The following is a 26,340-nucleotide window of genomic DNA, read 5'->3' on the forward strand; positions in this document are numbered from 1 at the left end:
TCACTAGAACCTGGGAGGCAGAGGATGCAATGAGCCGAGATCGTGCCACTGCACTCCAGCCTGGGTGACAGAGTGAGACTCCATCTCAGGATTCTCCTGCCTCAGCCTCCAGAGTAGCTGGGATTACAGGTGCCCGCCACCATGCCTAGCTAATTTTTCTTGTATTTTTAGTAGAGACGCCATGTTGGCCAGGCTGGTCTAGAACTCCTGACCTCAGGTGATCCGCCCACTTTGGCCTCCCAAAGTGCTGGGATTAACAGGTGTGAACCACTGTGCCTGGCCTGAAAAGATTCTTGAATTTTTAATTTAAAAAGTCAAGAGTATAAGGAAATATATTTCATATAATTCACAATTTTCCTATCTTTATTCTATTACTTCTTAAAGTAGTATTTATGTATTATTTTAACTTTATGTCATGAAAAATTTCCAACATACAAAAGTGGAAAAAATAGTATCATGAGCCTCAGGTTCTGGTCTCCCTGCCTCTGTGTCATCAACATTAGGCTACTGTTTCTTCCAACTCCCATCCATTGCACACCCCACAGGGGACTGCTTTAAAAGCAAACGTAAGACATGATATAATTTTATCTACCAATAAAACAATTTTGGTGGTAAAAGAAATACAAAGTTAATTGTGGAAAATATTGGAAGAAAGAAGGACAGTGATTAAAAACTCACCTGCAATTCCAAGATAATCACTGTTAATATTTTGTTCTATTTGATTCTAGGCCCACCTTCTTACATGGGTATGCAAGAATACATACCCTGTTCCCCACCACCCCAGCCTTTGATGGCAAAACTGGTCTCATATTGTAAAATAGGTAATATTTCTTAACCTCCTTTTAAAAAATCTTATTATGTGACCATTTTCCTATCATGAAATGTTTTCCTAAAATGTGACTATCGCAAAATGTATTTAATTATTTTCTTACTATTAAGACTTGGCATAAAAATCTCTTCATCTCTCTTTATCATTAATTTTTAAAAAGTTATTCTAAGTGGAATTGGCCAATCAGAGACAGGGAATGGAAAGCGGACAAGAGTGTCAGGCACTGTGCTAACAGCTGGGGGTGAACACTCACCGGCTTACAGCAGCCTGGCGGGCAGGGCCGATTATTTCCCTGCGAGAGATGAGATCGCCATGGCGGGCCCAAGATCACACTGCTGGAAGTGATACGACAGGACCCTGACCTCAGGTCTGTCCACGTCTGAGTACGTGCTCCTTCCACTACAGTCTGCGGCCTAACACCATGACAGCAGAGATGTCTACTCAATTCCCTTACCATTGTGCTCACTCAGGACCCTACAAATTAATTTCGGAGGACTTCAAGCATAAGCAAAAGAATTACTGTTGACAAAATAAAACCGACTACGTTTGCTCTCTCAAGACCACTAGAGGAAGTGCTAGCACTTGGAAAAAGCAAATGCACGATTAGAATCTGGATTAAAGGGCACCGAGGCTGTCCCCGCATTAGGGCGAGCAGGGCTCCTTCCGACAGGCATTCAGAGTAGGAGTGGGCTGACTGCTCACTGCCTCTGGGCCTTGACGGAGAACACACCGCCTCCAGAGCAAGTCTGCTGAAAACCGCCACGCTTGATTCGTGCAGCCGGTCATTCGTTTGGGAACCCAAGTAAATCTGTTAAAAAGTAATCTATACAATCATAATTATACTAAGTCTTTCTTGTCTTCTTTTTTATGTATTTATTTATATTAAATATTTAAATAGAGAGGGGGTCTTGCCATGTTGCCTAGGCTGGTCTGGCACTTCTGGGCTCAAGCGATCCGCCCACCTTGGCCTCCCAAAGTGCTAGGACTACAGGTGTGAGCCACCGCACCCAGCACCAGGTCTTTCACAATAGCTAAAATTTGCTAACATGTCCCTGTTGAATCCTATCAGGACTGACATGTTTTATAAACTGACATGTGGCTATAATTAGACTTTCATTCCTTTGTAAACACATGACCTACGTTCCAGAAATGTTTCCTCTGCTCTTTCACAAAATCTGAGTCTTTACTTTTGCAGATCATTAGAGGCAGATTAGCAAGACTCGAAGTGAGAAAATGACTCTCCTGTTCTAGGACAAACTCAAACAGAGGGCGGATTTCTTACAGAAATATCTGTCATGGAGGGACGAGAGCAAGCATTTGACTGGATTAGGCAAAATATTCTTCATGGCCTCTGGAACTGTAGCAGAGGGACAGTACTGTTACTGAAGTCATGACTATGTTGGCCAATTTCTTGTCATGTCAAGCTGCAGGTGCATGACAGATCTCGGTTGCAGTGTGCTGCCTCCTAGGTCAGCTTTCTAATTAACTTCAAGCCAATGCTAGTGGCTTTTGCTTTGAATGTGATATGGGAGCAATAATATCTGAGTCACACCCAGGCAGTGTAACCTGCTTCTGAGTTAAACATACAGTGTTAGTTTGGCAATGGCTTGCCTGGCTCTTAGGGGCTTGTAAGTTCTTGAACTCCATATGATCACTCCAGGTAACTAATAAGGTAATTAACATTCTTTTAAATTCCCCAGACCAGAACTGCTGCTGTTCTCCATCCGCCAACTACAGTGGTCTCCATCTAGGAGACCCATCATATTTAAACAACACCCCAGGCCGGGCGCGGTGGCTCACGCCTGTAATCCCAGCACTTTGGGAGGCTGAGGAGGGCGGATCACCTGAGGTCGGGAGTTCAAGACCAGCCTGACCAACATGGAGAAATCCTCCTCTACTAAAAATACAAAAATTAGCCAGGTGTGGTGGCGCATGCCTGTAATCCCAGCGACTCGGGAGGCTGAGGCAGGAGAATCGGTTGAACCCAGGAGGCGGAGGTTGCGGTGAGCCGAGATCACGCCATTGCACTCCAGCCTGGGCAAGAAGAGCAAAACTCCATCTCAAACAAACAAACAGACAGACAAACAAACAAAAAATCCCTCGTGAGTCTGTGAGTCATTTCCTTAGGATTTTCCCAAATTGACACATTTCCAAACACCTTTTGATGTAGGTATGAGGTACATACATGTCCAAACAGAGCAGGGTTACATAAGTATATTTAATAATTCACTCTGTACTATGTGAATTTGGGGTCAGTCTTAAATTTACGGAAATAGAATCATGGAAATTCCACAATACAGGAGCAGAATCATCTTTCCATCTGGGCAAAGTGACTGAGCTGGGGCATCAAGCATGGAAACCAGCTTCTTCAGAACTATGAGGTAAAAGGTGAAGTCACCAAGAGAAGGGATTCTTCAAAACCTTTTGCTCAAAATTCCATGTGGATTCTCACAGTCGGCTAAGATGATTCCCAAAACGCCCACTAAGGCAACAGTGTACTGGGAGAGTTGATGCGTTACCTGAAGCCGTGTTCTCAGGACCTTGCTGCCCACCCAGCTAGCAGCGCTGCTCGGAACTGGCTCCCATTACTCACCTCTCCAAATCCGCCTTTTCCTAGAACTCTGTAATGTCTAAATGTGTTCTTGGTTACGGGCTGCCTAATCAATGAGAAAAACAAGTTTCAGGTCCACATTGCATTGTTCTTTTAAAACAGAAAAGACTAATCAGTGCTTGTCTTCGCCTCATTTATTGAACCATTCTGCTCAAAGGGGATGCCCAGGACAAAGGGTGTCTGTGCTCAGGGACTGTGGCTCCCTCTAGCAGGACAGCTCTTGACTTGCTCTAAGAGCAATTAATTCATCTTTTTTTTTTTTGAGATGGAGTCTCACTCTGTCGCCAGGGCTGGAGTGCAGTGGCACGATCTCAGCTCACTGCAACCTCCGCCTCCTGGGTTGAAGCAATTTTCCTGCCTCATCCTCCCGAGTAGCTGGGATTATAGGCACCCGCCACCACACCCAGCTAATTTTTTGTATTTTTAGTAGAGATGGGGTTTCACCATGTTTGCCAGGCTGGTCTCAAACTCCTGACCTTGTGATTCGCCTGCTTCAGCCTCCCAAAGTGCTGGGATTATAGGTGTGAGCCACCACCCGGCCAATTAATCTTAATTAACATTTAAGACACTGAAGCAAAAGGCAGAACAGTCCAATTATCCTTACTAACTAAAGACAGGTCTGAAACCAGCTGACACTAGGAAATGTGTATGTTCATAACTGCCAGTGTAGACTTGGGTAGACCCCTCTCAACCTGTCAGAAAGCAGGTGAGGAAGATGACATATATACATTGTGCCATCCTTTGAAAAAAGAACCTCAAAGATGTTTATACCCAATGCCTCAAAAACAGCATGTATAAGCAAGAACTGGAAATTTAATCGATCAATAATAATAGTACTAATAATAACACTAGTAGCAGCTAACCCTTTTTTTTTTTTTTTTTGAGACAGAGTCTTGCTCTGTCACCCAGGCTGGAGTGCAGTGGAGCCACCTCAGCTCACCACAAGCTCCACCTCCCGGGTTCAAGCGATTTCTCCTGCCTCAGCCTCCCAAGTAGCTGGGAGTAGAGGTGCACGCCACCACGCCTGGCTAATTTTTGTAGTTCTAGTAGAGATGGGTTTCACTATTTTGGCCAGGCTGGTCTCGAACTCCTGACCTCAGGTGATCCAGCCGCCTCGGCCTCTCAAAGTGCTAGGATTACAGGCATGAGCCACTGCACCCGGCCCGCAGCTAACACTTTCTAAGTACTTATTTTGTGCACCAAACATTGTGCTATAAGCGTTGTACACACATTTCCCAGGTGATCCTAGCAATGGTGCAAGGAGGCAGATTCTATAATTACCTCTAATTTACAGAACAAGGACCTGCCATTCATACAGGCTAAGCCACTTACCTGAGGCCACATAAACAGTAAGAGGCTGAGCAGGTTTTAACTGCCAGGTGCCACCCACTTTATCCTATTCTATCACCAAAAATCTAAGCTAAGTTTTATTTTCTAGTCACTGAAACAACAGGGATACCTGCCATTTTAAAAAGAGAGAACAGAGTCTATTAAATTAGAAGAAATTGTACAATACTAACACCTATGAAAATTTCTGTATAAAAATATCATATACAACTCAAAATTTCTAATTGTATTTTGACAGATGGAAAAGTCTATGTCAATCAGTATGTATCGTGAGAAGTTAACACTTGTTTTATTGAGGTCTCTTTTCTTTTTTTCTTTTTTAGAGATGGGGTCTTGCTACATTGCCCAGATTGGAGTGCAGTGGTTATTCACAGGAATGATCATCTCATACTATAGCCTTCAAGTCTTGGGCTTAAGCAATCCTCCAGCCTCAGCCTCCTGAGTAGCTGGGGCTACAGGCATGTGCCACTTCAACTGGCTTTTACTGAGTTTAAAATTAGAACATACCTTTCCAGCCATTTCCATTGTAAAAACTGAGAAAAATATGAGCTTTCTTGGTATTCTTCAAATGGTTCCCCTCTTAAGTAGTTATGGGTAACTCTAGAAAAAGATTTTACAAAATTATATACATTTGCTGTATTAAGAAGTAAAAACAAGTATGTTTTAGTGCATTAATAGGCACTGAATATGGGAAAGGCAATCATTACACACAATTCAATAGTTTGAATTTGCAATTATAAAAGTCCACATTAGGTTCTAACGCTGTAAGTGAAAATAGAAGTGAAGGCCGGGCGCGGTGGCTCAAGCCTGTAATCCCAGCACTTTGGGAGGCCGAGACGGGCGGATCATGAGGTCAGGAGATCGAGACCATCCTGGCTAATACGGTGAAACCCCGTCTCTACTAAAAAATACAAAAAACTAGCCGGGCGAAGTGGCGGGTGCCTGTAGTCCCAGCTACTTGGGAGGCTGAGGCAGGAGAATGGCGTGAACCCGAGAGGAGGAGCTTGCAGTGAGCTGAGATCCAGCCACTGCACTCCAGCCTGGGTGACAAAGCAAGACTCCATCTCAAAAAAAAAAAAAAAAAAAAGAAAGAAAATAGAAGTGAAATAGAATGAATGAAAAGAGCAGTGAAATAGAAGGATGCATTCCCTTCTTGGGAGTGAGGGCGTCAGCTGCTCTGTTGTCAAGCAGCACGCTTCCCATGTGCAAGGCACAGTGGAAGGGTCCCCTGGAGGACAGAACAGAAGTCAAAGCCATGGGCTGCTGCACGTCCTGCTTCAGCCACTCACTGGCTGAGGGACCTGAGCCAACTTACCCAACCTCTATGGCCTCAGTTTCTCCTTCTGTAAAACAGAAATAATAATCATGCCTACTTCATAGGGTTACTGTGAGCAGGTAAACGCATTAATACTTCCAAACATTTATTATTGTTTTGTTATTTTTTGTTGGTGGTGTTGTTTAGAGACAAGGTCTCACTCTGTTGCCCAGGCCAGAGTGCAATGGCACAATCATGGCTCACTGCGGCCTTGAACTCCTGGCCTCAAGCAATCCTCCCTCCTCAGCCTCCCAAAGCGCTGGCACTACAGGTGTGAGCCACGAAGCCTAGCTTTATTATTGTTGTGTTATTACTATTACATGTCTCTTAGTGCACATGTACAAGAAAGAGTTTAGGTTGTGTACATGCCCAGAAGAGGGATGTGAAGAATAAAAGTGTGGAATGAAAGATTGGCCCTTCCTGGCTTCTGTGACATCCCAGATGAAGACAGGAAGAAATCTGATTCTTACCACAATGTCCCAGGATCAGTATCAGAGAGCACAGACTAAGCCTGTCCTGTCTGCTACACCAGAGAAGCAATCAAATGGAGCCATGAAGCCAACATCTCTTTTCTTTTTTTTGGTCTGGCTCTGTCACACAGGCTTGAGGGTAGTGGTGAGGTCAGTCACTGCAGCCTTGACCTCCCAGGCTCAATTGATCCTCCCACCTCAAGCCTTCTGAATAGCTGGGACTATAGGCATGCACCACCATGCCTGGCTAATTTTTGTATTAGAGACAGGGTTTCACCATGTTGCCTAGGCTGGTCTCAAACTCCTGAGGTCACACAATCTTTCTGCCTTGGCCTCCCAAAGTGCTGGGATTATAGGCATGAGCCATGGTGCCCAGCCAGAGACAACATCTTCTTGCAAAACAGTTCAAATCACAAACACTAGAATACCACTAATGTGAATATCCAACAAGAATAAGTAAAAGATGACTTGAAATTGAAAATATTTACATTTACTCTAATCCATTTACTCTAATCCATTTTCAGAGGAGGGGGCTGAGGGACAGAGGGAAGGGTTCTAGTCCAGTGCCATACACCTGGCTAGGAGAAAGATGGGATGCATGCCATTTATCTGTGGGATATAGAATTGGCCACTGAATTCTCACTAAAGGAATAAGTATCTAACCCAGCTCCTCAGTGTGCAGAGTACCGACACCTCAAGAGAAAGCCAGATAGACAGAGAAAGCCTTGTTTTTTATTTTATTTATTTATTTATTTATTTATTTATTTATTTTTGAGACAGAGTCCCACTGTGTTGCCCAGGGTGTGATCTCAGCTCACTGCTGCCTCTGCTTCCCAGGTTCAAGTGATTCTCGTGCCTCAGCCTCCTGAGTAGCTGGGATTACAGGCACACACCACCATGCCCGGCTAAATTTTGTATTTTTTTGTAGAGATGGGGCTTCTCTATGTTGACCAGGCTGGTCTTGAACTCCTGGCCTCAAGCGATCTGCCCGCCTCGGCCTCCCAACATGCTGGGATTACAGGCATGAGCCACCAAGCCTGGCCTGTTTGTTATTTTCAAGGCAGTCGCATCATTAAAGCATCACGGGTTCCAGCCCCAGCCCCACCATGCTCTGGCTGCACAGGCTTAGGTGTGCCACTCCCCTAGGATGCTAGGATACTGGCGCTAAATGATGGGACCCCTTTCAGTGTGCCTCATGTGTACACGGAATTATTACTCTTCATTCACCTCTTTCTAGAGAAAGTAATCATTTTAATGGGTAAAGTACAGTTGACCCTTGGACAATTCGAGTTGAGATGCCAGGAGCCACTTATGCGTGTATTTTCTTCCGTTCCTGCCACCCCTGAGACAGCAGGACCAGCCCCTCCTCTTCCTCCTTCTCCTCAGCCTCCTCAATGTGAAGATGACGAGGATGAAGACCTTTATGATGATCTATTTCTACTTTGTGAATAGGAATTATATTTTCTCTTCCTTATGATTATCTTAATAACACTTTCTTTTTCTAGCATACTTTATTGTAAAAGTATAGCACATAATACACATAACATATAAAATATGTGTTCATCGCTGTTTATGTTATCGGTAAGGCCTCTGGTCAACAGTAGGCTAGTAATAGTTAAGCTTTGGGGAGAGTCAAAAGTTATACACATATTTTCAACTGCGCAGAGGGTTGGGTGGTATCAGCGTCCCTAATGCCCATGTTGCTCAAGGGTCAACTACACTCCAAGAACTTGTTTTATGCAGAGAAACCTCCTGTAAGCTGTCTGTCTCGGGGTTAGTCACAGACAATATATGCAGGGCTCGGCATGAACCACTTACCTAGTACATTCCTCAAAGACTTTTTTGGAAGGGTTCTCCTCCTTCAGTCCCAATCTACATTCTCTCACAACATCTGGAGGTATTTCTGGTAAAGGGGCTGCCAACTTAATATAGTACAAACCAAATACATAACCATTAGTGATTTCATAACTTACTAGTAAAGAGAACCTAATGCCTATTGTAAAAAAATGAAACACAAAGTGTATACAATGTAAGTCAAAGTGCCACCTGCCCCTCCATGCTAGTCCCACTCTCCAGTGTTCTGCTATTGTCTGCCTCTTCAGATCTTCTCTGATGCACATCAAAACACACACAGGACAGAGGGCCTGACACAATGGCTCACACCTGTAATCCCAGCACTTTGGGAGGCCGAGGTGGGTGGATGGATCACCTGAAGTCAGGAGTTTGAGACCAGCCTGGCCAACATGGTGAATCTCCATCTCTAGTAAAAGTACGAAGTATTAGCCAGGCGTGGTGGTAGACGCCTGTAATCTCGGCTACTCAGGAGGCTAAGGCAGGACAATGCTTGAACCTGGGAGGCGGAGGTTGCAGTGAGCTGAGATCGTGCCACTGCACTCCAGCCTGGGCAATAAGAGCAAAACTCCATCTCCAAATAAAACAAAACAAAACACACACACACAGAGAATGGAAAGCAGGGTCTCAAAGAGGTATCTGCACACCCATGTTCATTGCAGCATAATTCATCATAGCCCAAAGTGGAAACAACGCAGGTGTCTGTGGATGAATGGATAAATAACATGTAGTATATACATAGAGCAGAATATTATTCAGCCTTTTAAAAAAAGGACCTCCTGGGCTCATGCAATCCTCCCACCTCCACCTTCCAAGTAGCTGGGACTACTGGCGCATGCCACCACACCTGGCTAATTTTTTTTTTTTTTTTTTGGAGACAGAGTCTTGCTCTGTCGCCCAGGCTGGAGTGCAGTGGCCGGATCTCAGCTCACTACAAACTCCGCCTCCCCGATTTACGCCATTCTCCTGCCTCAGCCTCCAGAGTAGCTGGGACTACAGGCGCCTGCCACCTCGCCTGGCTAGTTTTTTGTATTTTTTAGTAGAGACGGGGTTTCACCGTGTTAGCCAGGATGGTCTCGATCTCCTGACCTCGTGATCCGCCCGTCTCGGCCTCCCAAAGTGCTGGGATTACAGGCTTGAGCCACCGCGCCCGTCATGGCTAATTTTTTTGAGATGGAGTCTTGTTCTGTGGCCCAGGCCGGAGTGCAGTGGCACAATCTTGGCTCACTGCAAGCTCCGCCTCCCAGGTTCAAGCGATTCTCCTGCCTCAGCCTCCTGAGCAGCTGGGATTACAGGTGCCCGCCACCACGCCTGGTTAATTTTGAACTGCTGATCTCAAGTGATCCTTTGGAAGGCCTTAGCCTTCCAAAGTGCTGGGATTACAGGTGTGAGCCACTGTGCCCAGCTGTACCTAGCTAATGTTTGTATTTTTTGGACAGCCATGTGGCCTAGGCTGGTCTCGAACTCCTGAGCTTAATCGATCTGCCCACCTCGGCCTACAAAAGTGCTAGGATTACAGGCATGTGCCACTGTGCCCAACCTGGGTCCAGGGTTTAAAGTATGTGCTGACGTTTACAGAGCTACCCCATTTTCTTGAGTGACTGCACAGTCTTCCGGTGTATGAGTTTATCTGTCCCCAGTTACATCCTAGTTGTCAATTTTCCCACACAAACAGCACCACCATGAATGTCTCTATACACATGTATTTTTCTATAGGATAGATTCCTAAAAACAGAATTACCAGCTCAAAAAGATGCAAGCATTTTAAACATTCATATTTATTGTGAAACTGCCTTCCAAAACGGCTCCACCGCTCTACATTCCCACTCACAGTGTTCCACGTGCCCAGGCACCACTCTCTTTAACTCTCATCCAGAGAATTCTGGAAAAAGGAAACACATGACAAAACCACTGTCCAGATTCAGTGAAAAAATACCCACGTCATGCTCAATTGTGCGCCTAATTTGTAACCGAAACAAGAAATGCATTCTAGACTGACTTCTGACTGTAATAGGGCCAATTGACCAGAGGAAATATGTGTTTATAAACCAGTTATTTCCTAACATAAGTTGAAAGATAGTAAACAATGAGAAAACTCACGTTTAAAAAAATCAACAATGTTATCACAATTAATCATGATTAGTAGCTGCCATTTAAACTATCTGATACATTTGAGGCATTTAAATATCTATGGTCTCGGGCGGGCGTGGTGGCTCATGCCTGTAATCCCACTACTTTGGGAGGCCGAGGAGGGTGGATCACCTGAGGTCAGGAGTTCGAGACCAGCCTGACCGACATGATGAACGCTGTCTCTACTAAAAATACAAAAATTAGCTGGGCGTGGTGGCAGGCGCCTGTAATCTCAGCTACTCGGGAGGCTGAGGCAGGAGAATCACTTGAACCCAGGAGGCAGAGGTTGCAGTGAGCCAAGATCACGCCACTGCACTCCAGCCTGGGCAACAAGAATGAAACTCCATCTCAAAAAAAAAATACACACACACACACACATATATCGTCTCATTTAGCCCCACAACAACCACCCTGATGGATGAGGAGAGACTTGGAAAGTCCCTCTCCGGTGCGCCCACATCACCAAGGGGAGAGCCGAGACTGAACCACACACACCCTGCTGGACTCTCCAGTCCTTTCTTTCTATGCAGCAAGGCTGTCATAAGAACAAGATGGGTCTGTTCATTTTCCTATTTAAGAAAAGAAGTTTGGACCAGGCGCTGTGGCTCACGCCTGTATTCCCAGTACTTTGGGAGGCTGAGGCCGGCAGATCACGAGGTCAAGAGATCGAGACCATCCTGGCCAACGTGGGGAAACCCTATCTCTACTAAGAATACAAAAAAAAAAAAAAAAAAAAAATTAGCTGGGCATGATGGCACATGCCTGTAAGTCCCAGCTACTCAGGAGGCTGAGGCAGGAGAATCACTTGAACCCAGGAGGCGAAGGTTTGCAGTGAGCCGAGATCGCACCACCGCACTCCAGCCTCATGACGGAGCAAGACTCTGTCTCACAAAAAGAAAAAAAAAAAAAAAAGCAAAGAAAAAAGAAAGAAAATAAGTTTGTTCATTCACTCATTTGCCCCACAAATCTGCATTGTTCCAGGCTCTGGACACAGCAGAAAACAAGACAAAATGTTCTCTGAAGACAAAGACAATATTTTAACAGTCTTATTTCCCCTCCAAAGGTCTCAATTTTTCTGAAACTAAATAGCAGGTTGATTCCATTAAGACCATTTAATGATTAACACCAAATAGTGTTCCCATTTTCAATATCATAGAAAATTTTTATATTAATAGTTATTTATTCCCACACAAAGGAAAAGCAGTGCTTCTAATATCCACGAGAGAGAGGGAGGTAAGCTAAGGTGACCTGAAGTATGGCAAGGTGAGGTATAGAACTACCAGCGTGATGCAGAACTGAGACTTCTGGGGCTTTACATTAAGGAATATTCATTGTTTTTCAGAATAAGTAGTTACCAGGGCAAATATACCAAATGACTCAGTGCCTTGCTTTTTAAAATTTTAGGTAGAGGAAATTCTGATGGGAAAGACCACTGGTGGAGAGGGAAGGGAGGGTGCATTTAGCAGAAATATGCTTGTTTTTCTGTGTTGAAAATTACATTTACTTTCCTATTTTAAAAAATTGGGCCAGGCGCGGTGGCCCACGCCTGTAATCCCAGCACTTTGGGAGGCCGAGGTGGGCAGATCATGAGGTCAGGAGATCGAGACCACCCTGGCTAACACGGTGAAACCCCGCCTCTACTAAAAATACAAAAAAAAATTAGCTGGGCATGGTGGCGGGCACCTGTAGTCCCAGCTACTCAGGAGGCTGAGGCAGGAGAATGGCATGAACCCAGGAGGCAGGGCTTGCAGTGAGCCGAGATCACGCCACTGCACTCCAGCCTGGGCAACAGAGTCAGACATGTTTCCAAAAAAAAAAAGGAAAAAAAATTGGTTCATCTATTTATGGTTGCGTTGTAAGAGTTATTTATATATTCTGGATCCTAGACCCTTACCAGTATTTGATTTACAAATACTTTTCCCCATTCTGTGGGTTTTCACTTCTTGATAGTGTTCTTTGAAGCACAAAGTTTTAAATTTTGATGAAGTTCAGTTTATCTATTTTTTCTTTTGATGCTTGTGCTTTAGGCATCATCTCTAATAAGTCACTGCCTAATTTCAAGGTATTGAAGACTTACACCTATGATTTCCTCTAAGAGTTGTATAGTTTTAGCTCCTGTATTTAGGTCTTTGATGGATTTGGCATTAATGTTTTGCTTATGGAATGAAGTAGGGGTTCAGTGTCACTCTCTGCACGTGGCTATCCAGTTGTTCCAGTATCATCTGTTGAAAAGACTCTTCTTTCTCCCAGCTGAACTGTCTTGGCATCCTTGTGATAAGGCAATTAATGATTGTTAATGTGTTATGGTTTGAATGTGTGCCCCCAAGTTCGTGTGTTGGTAGCTTAGTTCCTGATGCAACAGTGTTGAGAGGTAGGACCTTTACAAAGGTGGTAAGATCATGAGGACTCTGCCCCTCATAAATGGAGTCACACTGCTGTCTCAGGATTGGTTTTATTGTTGCAACATTGTGGCAGGTTCCTGATAAAAAGCTAAGCTCAACCCCTTTCCCCACCCCCACCCCCTCTCTCAGGTGTGAGTGCGCCCTCCTATTCTTCTGCATGCATGATGCAGCGAAAGAGCTCTTGCTAGATTGGATTCCTTAACCTTGGACTTCCGGCTTTCAGAACTGTGAGCAATAAATCTCTGTTCTTTTTTTTTTTTTTTTTTTTTGAGACGGAGTCTCGCTCTGTCGTCCAGGCTGGAGTGCAGTGGCGCGATCTCAGCTCACTGCAAGCTCCGCCTCCTGGGTTCCCGCCATTCTCCTGCCTCAGCCTCCCATGTAGCTGGGACTACAGGCGCCCGCCACCACACCCGGCTAATTTTTTTGTATTTTTTTAGTAGAGACGGGGTTTCACCGTGTTAGCCAGGATGGTCTCGATCTCCTGACCTCGTGATCCACCCGTCTCAGCCTCCCAAAGTGCTGGGATTACAGGCTTGAGCCACCGCGCCCGGCCATCTCTGTTCTTTATAAATTACCCAATCTCAGGTATTCTGTTAGAGCAGCACAAAATGGACTAAGACAAAATGCAGGAATTTATGTCTGCACTCTCGATTCCATACCATTGACTGCTATCTGTCTATCATCATGCCAGGACCATACTGTCTTGATTACTGTAGCTTTGTAGTAAGTTTTGAAATTGAGGAGTGTGAGTCCTCCAACTACACTCTTTTTAAAGAATGTTATAACTATTCCAGGTCCCTTGACTATCTATATGAAGTCTAAGATTAGCTTACTTGTCAATTTCTGCAAAAAAAAAAAAAAAAAAAAAGTAGTTAGAATTGTGATAGGGATTATATTGAATCTATAAATCAATTTGGGGGGTACTGCCATCTTAACAATATTGTCTTCTGATCCATGAACACGAGATGTCTTTCCATTCCTTGAAGTCTTCTTTAACTTTTTTCAGTGCTTTCTAGCTTTCAGAGTATAAGTGTTACATTTATGTTGTTACATTCATTCTTAAGTATTTTATTCTTTTTTGATGCTATACAAAGGGAATTGCTTCCTTAATTTCTTTTTTTTTATGGATTTTAATTGCTAGTATATAGGCATACAATTGAATTTTGTATAGTGATTTAGTATCTTGCAGCCTTACCAGACTCACTTATTAGCTCCAGCAGTCTTTTTCTTTACATGTGTGTGAATTCCTTATAATTTTCTATATTCACGATTATGTCATCTGCAAATAGAGTTTTACTTCTTCCTTTACAACTAAATACCTTTTATTTCTTTTCTTTTTTCTTTTTCTTTTCTTTTCTTTTTTTTTTTTTTTTTTTTTTTTTGAGACAGAGTCTTGCTCTGTCGCCCAGGCAGGAGTACTATGGCGTGACCTTGGCTCACTGCAACCTCCTCCTCTGGGGTTCAAGCAATTTTCCTGCCTCAGCCTCCCAGGCAGCTGGGATTACAGGCACCCACCACCATGACCAGCTAATTTTTGTATTTTTAGTAAAGACGAGGTTTCACCATGTTGGCCAGGCTGGTCTCAAACCCCTGACCTCAGGTGATCCACCCGACTTGGCCTCCCAAAGTGCTGGGATCACAGGCATGAGCCACCGTGCTCGGCCCATACCTTTTATTTCTTTTTCTTGCCTAATTGCCCTGTCTAGAACCTCCAGTACAATGGAACTTACAGTTGACCCCCCAATTGAACAGAAGTGATGAGGGTGGACAATCTTGTCTTGTTCCTAATCTTGAAGAAAGCATCTAGTCTTTTCACTTTTTTTTTTTTTTTTTTTGAGATGTAGTCTCGCTCTGTTACCCAGGCTAGAGTGCAGTGGTACAATCTCGGTTCACTGCAATGTCTGCCTCCTGGGTTCAAGCGATTCTCCTGCCTTAACTTCCTGAGTAGCTGGGACTACAGGCATGCACCACCATGGCTGTCTAATTTTTGTATTTTTAGTAGAGTTGGGGTTTCACCATGCTGGCCAGGCTGGTCTCAAACTCCTGACCTTGTGATCTGCCCACCTCAGCCTCCCAAAGTGCTGGGATTACAGGCGTCAGCCACCGCGCCCGGCCTAGTCTTTCACATTTAACTATGATGTTGGCTGTGGGTATTTCATAGATATCATTTATCAGGCTGAGCAGCCCATAAACATCTCTCTATTATCAAGTGCTATCATCTGAACATTTGTCCCTCCCCCTCAAAGCTCATGTTGACGTTTAATTGTTATTGTGACCATTAAAAGGCATTTAAGAGGGTCCACTTTCATGGACTAATTTCATTCCTAGTTTGTTCAGTGCTTTTATTAGGAAGGAGTGTGGATTTTATCAAATGCTTTTTCTTTTTCTAGTAAGATGATCATGTGGTTTTGAAATCTTTTATTCTATTAATATGGTGTATTATACTAATTGATTTTCAGATATTAAACCAAATATGTATCCCTAGGGAAAAGCCCACTTGGTTTTGGTTATGATTCTTTTAAACTATAAATTCATATTTGGCTGAATTTTAATATTTGAGAATCCTGAGAGGAAAACTAAGAAAAACTAACAATGTCTGAGTGACTGGATAAAGAAATGCAAGAATGCACACATGGTCTTGCTTTACTTTCAGGTATTTTGAATATTACGGGTTGTTGAAATTTGAGTAAGTGACCTCAAAGAGTTCCCTTTCTTGAACTCCTGGCATCAAGAGATCCTCCTGTCTTGGCCTCCCAAAGTACTGGGATTACAGGCATGAGCCACCACACCTAGCCTAAGGGTTTCCTTTTTAGTATGTAAAAGAAAAAGAAGTTTATTGTTGTTTATTTGGGTTTTTTTTTGGTTTTTTTTTGAGACGGAGTCTCACTTTGTCACCCAGGCTGGAGTGCAGTGGCACGATCTCGGCTCACTGCAAGCTCTGCCTCCCAAGTTCACGCCATTCTCCTGCCTCAGCCTCCTGAGTAGCTGGGACTACAGATGCCCGCCACCACGCCCGGCTAATTTTTTGCATTTTTTTTAGTAGAAACGAGTTTCACCGTGTTGGCCAGGATGGTCTCGATCTGACCTTGTGATCCGCCCATCTCGGCCTCCCAAAGTGCTGGGATTACAGGCGTGAGCCACTGCACCCGGCCTATTGTTGCTGTTTTTAAATAAAAGACAAGAAAAGGAAAAACTACAATAATGATGTGAATCATTCCTTTTCATTTGTTTGTTTTTTGTTTCAGTAAAGCACAAGAGCAGGGCCATCAGGTGGGAAGAGGAAGAATGTGGCAGTTTCCCCAGTTGATGGTAAGAAAAGGAAAAAGAAAAAGCTTTCCAGCTATACCGTCTTCAGGCAGCCCATAAACATCTCTCTGTTACCAAGTGCTATTGTCTAAAGTTTGTCCATCCCCTCTAAAGCTCATGATGACATTTAATTGCCATTGTGACAGTACTGGGAGGTGGGACCATTAAGAGGCAATTAAGAGGTTCCACCTTCACAAAGGGACTAATGCCCTTATCTCGTTATCTCTGGAGTAGGTTCGCCCTCTCTTGTGTGCACATGCTCAGACATTTGTGCAAGCAATCTCTCTCTCTGCCCTTCCACCATGTGATCATGCAGCAAGAAGGCCCTTGCCAGATGCCGGTACTAAGAAGGGAAAAAAAAAAAAAAGCTTTTTATCTGAGGAATATGAGCCCCTTCAAATTATAGGAATGTGAGCCCCTTCAAATTATCAGGCCCAGAGCAGTCATGACTCACTCCCCCTTGAGCTAAACAATTACTTCTTGAAGGCACTTACTAGTGGTCTCTAAACTGATGCCATAAATGCCATATACTGGACACTGTAACTCATACTCTCACTCTGTAGTTCAACAATGTATAGCCAAACACTGATCATTGCTTTCTCTTAAACCAGTGAGAATTCGGGTCCAACAACTTCCTACCAGCTCACTCCTTGTTCCCTTTGCCTTTCAAAACCTGCCGGTAACCAAGGCCAATGGAGCCTTCCCAAGGCAACTTGGAAGTGTGTCCCACACAACTGTCTTTAGTTTGGCTCAAGTAAATGCTTTATTTTTTATTTTTATTTTTTGAGAAGAAGTTTCACTTTATTGCCCAGTTTGGAGTGCAGTGGCGTAATTTTGGCTCACTGCAACCTCCACCTCCCAGGTTCAAGCTATTGTCCCACCTTAGCCTCCCGAGTAGCTGGGATTATAAGCATGCACCACCACACTCAGCTAATTTTTGTATTTTTTTTTTTTTTTAGTAGAAACGAGGTTTCACCATGTTGGCCAGGCTGGTCTCCAACTCCTAACCTCAGGTCATCCGCCCACCTTGGCCTCCCGAAGTGTTGGGATTATAGGCATGAGCCACAGCACCTGGCCCAAGTAAACTCTTTAAATTACATTTTGTGTCCCAGCTTCTTCCTTTTAGGCCAACAGCACCTTGAACTGGGCATCCTAGCCTCTAAAACTGTGAGCTAAGAAATTTCTTTTTATTACAAATTGCCCAGTCTCCATGCATGCATATGTTCATTGCAACACTATTCATAATGGCAAAGACATGGAATCAACATAAATGCCCATCAATGATAAACCGGATAAAGAAAAAATGGGGTACATATACACCATGGAATACTATGCAGCCATAAAAAAGGAGAATGATCATGTTCTTTGCAAGAACATGGATGGGGCTGGAGGCCATTATTCTTAGCAAACTAACACAGGAACAGAAAACCAAATACTACATGTTCTCACTTATAAGTGGGAGCTACATGATGAGGACACATGGACACATAGAGGGGAATAACACATGATGGGGCCTATTGGAGGATGGAGGATGGGGGGAAGGAGCAGATCAAGAAAAATAACTAATGGGTACTAGGCTTAGCACTTAGGTGATGAAATAACCTGTACAACAAACCCCATGATGCAAGTTTACCTATATAACAAACCGGCACATGTACCCCTGAACTTAAAATAGAAGTTAAAATAAACAAATTAATTAATTAATTACCCAGTCTCTGGCATTCTGTTACAGCAGCACAAAACAGACTAAGGCACCAAGCCACACATGTATAACTTCCCCTTCCTTCCTCTTCCACATTTGCTATATCTACCATGATTCATTTCAAAATTCTTTCTTTTTTCTTTCTTTCTTTCTTCTTGATGCCCTCCCTTGCTATATGGGTATATCTTCAGGAGAGGTGAAGAAAGAAAAGGGAGTTAATAATTTAAAAAAAAAAAAAAAGACAAAATAACTAGATAAATGGAGCCGGGGGTGGTGGCTCACACCTGTAATCCCCAAAGTTTGGGAGGCCGAGGTAGGCAGATCACTTGAGGCCAGGAATTCAAGACCATCCTGGCCGACCTGGTGAAACCTTGTCTGTACTAAAAATACAAAACTTAGCCAAGTGTGGTGATGCACGCCTGCAATCCAAGCTACCCAGGTGGCTGAGGCATGTGAATCACTTGAACCCAGGAGGCAGAGGTTGCAGTGAGCCAAGATCACGCCACTGCACTCCAGCCTGCGCAACACAGAGAGGTTCTGTCTCAAAAAAAGAAAAAATAAAAATAAAAATTAGAACTAGATAAATGCAACTTCTACTCATTCTAACTAGTATCCTGGGGGTACCTACAAAATATGCTCATGTTGTAACAGCTGTGTTTGAGAAGAGTAATCTGTAAGGCTGGAGGCTGGGGTAGAAAAACTCATTAGGGTCTGAATCATACCGCTGACACCCACTGCCGTATATCTTTGCGCTGCTAGACAGGCCTGCTGGCATCCCTCTGGCACGCTATCTTTTGTACAACAAAGCTCCCCTAAGTTGATAGCCCTATATCCAGTTGGCTATGCTTCAAATCCAAATATTTTGAACTCATTCTCACCACACTATTCTCTAATTCCATTCTCTACGTGTTCGATTCCTGGTTTGACACTTACTAGGCGTGTAACCTTGGGTAAGTCACTTAGTCACTGATTTTCAGTCTTATCATGTGAAAATAGACTTGAGAATAGTATATACTCATAGGTTTGTTGTGGTAATTACATAATGTATTACATATTAGAGCTGTTACTTTTTTTTTTTTTCTTTTGAGACAGAGTCTCACTTATTGACCAGGCTGGAGTGCTGTGGCGCGATCTCAGCTCACTGCCACCTTCACCTCCCAGGTTCAAGTGATTCTCGTGCTTCAGCCTCCCTAGTAGCTAGGATTACAGGCGTGTACCACCACACCCGGCTTTTTTATTTTTAGTAGAGAACAGGGTTTCACCATATTAGCCAGGCTTGTGTCTGATTCTTGACCTCAAGTGATCTGCCCACCTCAGCCTCCCAAAGTGCTAGGGTTACAGGTGTGAGCCACTGCACCCAGCCTAGAGCAGTGTTAATTACATGTTTGCTATCGCTGTTGTTCCAGTTCTCCTTCCATCCCTACAATATAGGGCCCTGCCCATAACTGAGAACTTCTAACAGAAGTCACATGAAAGGAAGCAGGTTACAGCTCTAATTTCAGTGACATACTAAACTACAAGAACCAAGTAAGTCAAAAGCATAAAAGCTATGACCCATTAAAGCTTTTAGAAAAAAAATGTTATTTTTAGTCCAAGAGAGACTAATAAAATTCTCCAACTCTATATTCTGAAACCTTTAAATACTTTGAATCAATTTTCTTTTTTTCTTTTTTTTTTTTTTTTTTTGAGACGGAGTCTCGCTCTGTTGCCCAGGCTGGAGTGCAGTGGCATGATCTCGGCTCACTGCAAGCTGTGCCTCCCGGGTTTATGCCATTCTCCTGCCTCAGCCTCCCGAGTAGCTGGGACTACAGGCGCCCGCCACTATGCCCAGCTAATTCTTTTTGTATTTTTAGTAGAGACGGGGTTTCACCATGTTAGCCAGGATGGTCTCCATCTCCTGACCTCGTGATCCACCCACCTCAGCCTCAGCCTCCCAAAGTGCTGGGATTACAGGTGTGAGCCACTGTGCCTGGCCACTTTGAATCAATTTTCTAAGCGATCTAATTTTTTTTTCTTATGGGGTTCTAATTCTTCATGACATCAAACAAAAATGCAAAAGAGGAACATGTATAATAAATTAAAGTTTTAAGATTAATTAATTAATGTTGGGGCGTGGTTTTGAGACAGGGTCTTACTCTCTTGTCCAGGCTAGAGTGTAGTAGTATGATCCCAGCTTACTGCAGCCTTGACCTTCTGGGCTCAAGCAATCCTCCCACCTGAGCCTCCCAAGTAGCTGGGAACACAGGTGCACGCCACCATGCTTAGTTTTGTTTTTTTTTTTTTGTAGAAATGGGGTTTTGCCATGTTGCTCAGGTTGGTCTCGAACTTCTGAGCTCAAGCAATCTGCCTGCCTTAGCCTCCCAAAGTGCTGAGATTATAGGCATGAGCCACTGTGCCCAGCTTTATTTTTTATTTATTTATTTATTTATTTATTTATTTATTTTTTTTTGAGACGGAGTCCCGCTCTGTCACCCAGACTGGAGTGCAGTGGCCGGATGTCAGCTCACTGCAAGCTCCGCCTCCCGGGTTTACGCTATTCTCCTGCCTCAGCCTCCCGAGTAGCTGGGACTACAGGCGCCAGCCACCTCGCCCGGCTAGTTTATTGTATTTTTTTAGTAGAGACGGGGTTTCACCGTGTTAGCCAGGATGGTCTCGATCTCCTGACCTCGTGATCCGCCCGTCTCGGCCTCCCAAAGTGCTGAGATTATAGGCATGAGCCACTGTGCCCAGCTCTATTTTTTATTTTTTTAAGACAGGGTCTTGCTCTGTCACCCAGGCTAGAATGCAGTGGCGCGACCTTGGCTCACAGTCGCCTCAATGTCCTGGGCTCAAGCAATCCTCCCACCTCAGCCTCCCAAGTAGCTGGGACTACAGATGCACGCCACCATGCCCAGCTAGTTTTTTTTTTTGTTTATTTTTTGTAGAGATGGTCTCACTATGTTGGCCAGGCTGGTCTTGAACTCCTGGGCTAAAGAGATCCTCCTTCCTCAACCTCCCAAAGTGCTGGGATTACAGGCATCAGCCACCACACCCAGCCAAATTGAAGCTTTTGACAAATGTTACGTCTTATCCACCAGAGTAAAAATGGCTATGCACTCTAATTATTTATTTACAAATCTTCATTCTAAAGAAGAAAACACACCTTATCGTTGAAGAATATATCTAAGATTGACAGTCCATAATCACTTCGGTCCTCATCATTGGCAACTTCATAGTCTGCCTGATTGAAGAGATGGAAGAAAAGAAAAAGAGAAGTTAAGCTGGCGCCACACATGTGGCGGTGCATACCTGTAGTTCCAGCCACTCTGAGGTTGGGAGGATCACTTGAGTTCAGGAGTTCGAGGCCAACCTGGGCAACATAGCAAGATCCCATCTCTTAAAAAAAGAGAAAGTTAGTTAAGCGTCTTCACTAATAATGTTTCATTACGTTTCAAATTCTTTGGTTTGATATCCTCAGAGCCACAGACCAACTCTACTGATCAAGCGGCTATAGCTCTTCTTTCGGAAAGTCAGGTGTATGAGGGGGAAGAAGTCAGTTTTTTAAAAGAGGTTAATGAAGTTTTAGAGCACTGCTTCCCATAATACTCTGTATATTACACTGCATCCATTAAAGATATCTAAGGGCCGGGCACAGTGGCTCACGTCTGTAATCCCAGCACTTTCGGAAGCCGAGGCAGGCGGATCATCTGGGGCTGGGAGTTGGAGACCAGCCTGGCAAACATAGTGAAACCCCGTCTCTACTAAAAATACAAAAATTAGCTGGGTGTGGTGGTGGGCACCTGTAATCCCAGATACTCAAGAGGCTGAAGCAGGAAGAATCGCCTGAACCCAGGAGGTGGAGGTTGCAGTGAGCCGAGATCATGCTACTACACTCCAACCTGGGCGACAGAGCGAGACTCAGTCTCAAAAACAAACAAACAAACAAACAAACTTCAGCACTGGGAGTTCTGGATACTGTGTGGTATGCAATTAACGGAAGAGAAAGCAAGTCTGATCCTGCGACGGTCCTTCACTATGCCAACCGGGCAGGCTATGAGCCCCAATGAGTCAATCAAACACAAATCCAGGTGCTGCTGGGAAGATACTTGCACATGCGATTAAAATCTATAATCAGTTGGCTTCAAGGGAAAGAGATTAGGCCAGATAATCCAGGTGGCTCTCACCTAATCAGTTGAAAGGTGCTAAGAACAGAGATGAATCTTCCTGGAGGAAGAAATTCTGCCTGAGTACAGAGCTTCAGCCCGTTTCTGGAGAGTCCTGCCATGCCCCTCCTGACGGCCTGTCCTACAGATTTCAGACTTTCCTAACCAGACCCCACAATTATGTAAGCCAATTCCTTGCAATAAATCTCTTAATATCTCCTCCTATGGGTTCTGGTTTTCTGGTTGAATCCTGACTGATACAGATGCCTTCATTCATTTAATGAGCAAGAAATAGGGCAAACAACCACGCCAGGTGCCATGAGGGCGAAATGAATAAGACACAGTCCCTTCACCTGAGAAGCTCACAGAGCCTGTCATCACCTATCACCAGGATAGTCAAAGCAGTAAGCGTGACAAAATGGCACAGACATTTCTGAACCTACACAACTGCCATCGAAAAAACAAAAACATAACCTGTAACTGCAGTCACATAGCTGTCACCACATAACTACAGGTATCATGACAATATCAGAAGACTGCAACCTAAAATAGAGTTTCAACAATGCAGTTTAGCTATTTTAACATAAGGAAGAATAGTAGGTCCCTAAATTCTTAAAATACAGCGGCTTGGCAAACATTACCCACTACATGAAAACCTATACCCTGGGTTCCATCCCCCGAACTGAGTAGGCATGGCCCAGCACGATGGAACTCTGTCTTCAAAAAGAAGTGGCCAGGCGCAGTGGCTCATGCCTGTAATCCCAGCACTTTGGGAGGCTGAGGTGGGCAGATTACCTGAGGTCAGGAGTTGGAGACTAGCCTGGCCAACATGCAGAAACCCTGTCTCTACTAAAAATACAAAAATTAGTTGGGTGTGGTGGCACATGCCTGTAGTCCTAGCTACTTAGGAGGCTGAGGCAAGGGAATCGCTTGAATCTGGGAGGCGGAGGTTGCAATGAGCTGCGATCACACCACTGCACTCCAGCCTGGAGGACAAGAGCAAACCTCTGTCTCAAAAAAAAAAAAAAAAGGAAGAAGAAGAATCACCTTATTCTAGCAACAGTGCTAGAAAAGAAAGGACTGGGAGAGATCTGGGGGAAGGAAGCAAACAACAAAACAGCCGCAAATGTTTTTCTGAAAAGAATACATTATAAATATATATTTTAAAGTTTTTAAAAAGCTGTGTTAGAGGAAAATCAAATCCAAATTAAATGATGTAAGACATATAATATATGTCTGCATATAATAAGCACTCAATACATATTTGCTGATAACAATTAGGACAGGCCAAAGCAGAGAGAGGAAGGGTCATAACCCTGGTACAAAAGTGAGAGCTTTTCTGCTAAATTCCAGCAATTTTCGATTGGTCACTTGCTTCTGAATTTCATAGTTCTGAAATTGTAGGCTTGCCAATGGTACCCATAAAGATTTAGAAACATAAAGTTTCTTTACCTATAAGGAAATCACAGTAAATCTCAAACACGATACATGAGAATGTTGGAAACTTTATTGAGCATAGTAAATTCCATCCAAAGTGATCATTCTTCTTACACAAACTTTATCCCTTCCATATGCTTCTGGGTTAAAACGTTTTTAAGTTAAGAGCATTGGCCAGTTGAGTGCAGAAAGGACACTTTTCAGGTGGCCAAACAAGCATTATCATCTTAGGGCTAGGCGCAGTGGCTCATGCCTGTAATCCAGCACTTTGAGAGGCCAAGGCAGGCGGATCACAAAGCTGAGGCAGGAGAATTGCTTGAACCCGGGAGGCAGAGGTTGCAGTGAGCCAAGATCACGCCACTGCACTCCAGCCTGGGCAACAGAGAGAGACTCCATCACAAAAAAATAAAATAAAAATTAAAAAAGCATTATCTTATTTAGTCTGTCATCTTCATACAATTAAAGCCTCAAGTTTCAAAGTCATTCAATGACTACATGTGATGCTCCAAAACTTGAGATGTAATTCTACAGAAAATACCACTTTAGACTAAAGGGATTTCTGTCTTAAGAAGACAGTATGACACCAAGACAACTAGTCCCTCCACTCCTACATCATTGCCCAGGTCTAGTTTTTACATTTTCCTTTTTTTTTTGGGGGGGACAGAGTCTTGCTCTGTCATCCAGGCTGGAGTACAGTGGCACAATCTCAGCTCACTGCAACCTCCGCCTCCTGGTTCAAGTGATTCCCCTGCCTCAGCCTCCCAAGTAGCTGGGACTACAGGCACCTGCCACCACGCCTGGCTAATTTTTTTTTTTTTAGTAGAGAAGGGGTTTCACTATGTTGGTCAGATGGTCTTGATCTCCTGACCTCGTGATCCACCCACCTCAGCCTCCCAAAGTGCTGGGATTACAGGCGTGAGCTACCGTGCCCGGCCAGTTTTTACATTTTCAAAAGCACAAGATTGGGTGGGTTGCTCAGTATGGAGATAAACTGCTTACCACTGCATCCAAGAATTCAATGTGCCTCTTTAGAGTGGGTTTGGTATCACAGAACTGCCTGAAGAGAAGTCTTCCTATCGGTTGCTTGTCACAAAGACTGTTATATTCCCTTTCTGGGTGAAGAAAAGGGATAAGAAGCAAACAAATATAATCATTACAATCCACCACATGCTGTTCTAAGCCTGTTTTCACTTGATAAAATAAAAGTCAAAAACAGTATTTGCAGTATTGTTTTCTTCTTTTTTGTTGTTGTTGTTGTTTTGTGTTTTTTTTTGTTTTTGAAACAGTCTCCTTCCTCTGTTGCCCAGGCTGGAACGCAGTGGTACAATCTCGACTCACTGCAACCTCTACCTCCTGGGTTCAGGCAATTCTCCTGCTTATCTGTTAAGCATCTAATATCTAGAATATATAAAGAAATCTTATAAGAAATCTTATACCTCAACAACAAAAAGACAATTCAATTTTTAAAATGGATAAAAGATGTGAACAGACGTTTCTCTAAAGGTTTATAAATGGCCCATAAGCACATGAAAATATGCTCAACATCATTAATCATTAGAGACATGCAAATCAAAACACAATAAGATACTTCACACCCACTAGGATTAGAGAAAATGAAAAATAAAGAGGAAAATAAAAAGCGTTGGGAAGGATGTGAAGTAACTGACCACATCCTAGTGGGCAGCAGTTTGGAAGAAGAGTCTGGTATTCCTCAAAAAGTTAAACACAGAACTACCCTATGATTCTACTTCTTTTTTTTTTTTTTGTCATCCAGGCTGGAGTGCAGTGGCACAACTCGCTGCAACCTCCCCCTCCTGGGTTCAAGCAATTCTCATGCCTCAACCTCCTGAGTACCTTGGATTACAGGCGCATGCCTCCACGTCCAGGTAATTTTTGTATTTTTAGTAAAGATGTGATTTCACTATGTTGGCCAGGCTGGTTTCGAACTCCTGACCTCAGATGATCCACCTGCTTTGGCTTTCCAAAATGCTGGGATTACAGGCATGAGCCATCGCGCCCAACCCAATTTTTGTAATTTTAGTAGAAACAGGGTTTCACCATGTTGGCCAGGCTAGTCTCAAACTCCTGACCTCAAGTGATCCGCCCACCTCGGCCTCCCAAATTGCTGGGATTATAGGTGTGAGCCGCCGTGCCCGGCCAACAATTCTGCTTCTGAATACATACACAAAACAAGTAAAAGCAGGGACTCAAACAGATATTTGCACACCAATGTTCCTAGCAACGCTATTCACACAGCCAAAAACTTGGAACACCCAATGTCCATCAACAGATGAACAGATAAGCAAAATGTGGTATATCCATGCAATATCCAACTCAACGCCACTGAACTGTACACTTAAAACAGTAATTTTTGTTATGTATATTTTATCATGATTTTTAAAAGCCTAGCACATGCATTTTCATAGCAGCATTATTCATAATAGGCAAGAGTAGAAAACAACTTCAATGTCTATCAGCTGATGAATGGCTAAATAAAATGTGATATATCCATATAATGGAATATTATTCACCGACAAAAAAAGAATGAAGTACTTTAACAACATTATGCTACGTAAAAGACCACGTAGTATATGATTCCCCTTTATATGAAATGTCCAGAACAGGCAAAGACATAGACAGAAAGTGGATCTGTGGTTGTCTAGCTCTGGAGGGAGCAGGACGGAGTGAGGAGTGGCTACCAATGGGTGTGGCGTTTCTTTTTGGGGTGCTGGAAATGCTGTCAAATTGATTGTGGTGGTTTCACAACTCAATATATTAATAACTACTGAACTATATAC

At 43.6% G+C, this 26,340-nt stretch overlaps 1 protein-coding gene across 20 annotated transcripts in view; it reads right to left on the bottom strand.

The window, feature by feature from the left end:
* The window catches only part of GRK4 (G protein-coupled receptor kinase 4), a 75,578-nt gene that overhangs the window by 26,131 nt on the left and 23,107 nt on the right, over positions 1 to 26,340 (bottom strand). For 13 of the 20 annotated variants that reach the window (XM_003890869.3, XM_003890868.3, XM_003890867.4 and 10 more), the window contains 5 exons: positions 24,542 to 24,654; positions 21,106 to 21,183; positions 8,391 to 8,494; positions 5,295 to 5,387; positions 3,423 to 3,486 (listed from right to left, as the gene is read on the bottom strand). In XM_003890869.3, the coding sequence (XP_003890918.1) occupies positions 3,423 to 3,486; positions 5,295 to 5,387; positions 8,391 to 8,494; positions 21,106 to 21,183; positions 24,542 to 24,654 (452 nt within the window). Of the gene's footprint in view, positions 1 to 1,082; positions 1,752 to 3,422; positions 3,487 to 5,294; positions 5,388 to 6,102; positions 6,131 to 8,390; positions 8,495 to 10,164; positions 10,271 to 21,105; positions 21,184 to 21,312; positions 21,339 to 24,541; positions 24,655 to 26,340 lie in introns of those variants that run through there. The other 7 variants (XM_009182553.4, XM_031664772.1, XM_009214188.4 and 4 more) reach the window with 7 other exon arrangements.

The sequence above is a fragment of the Papio anubis genome, chromosome 3 (assembly GCF_008728515.1).
Source record: "Papio anubis isolate 15944 chromosome 3, Panubis1.0, whole genome shotgun sequence".
NCBI classification, from domain to species: Eukaryota; Metazoa; Chordata; class Mammalia; order Primates; family Cercopithecidae; genus Papio; species Papio anubis.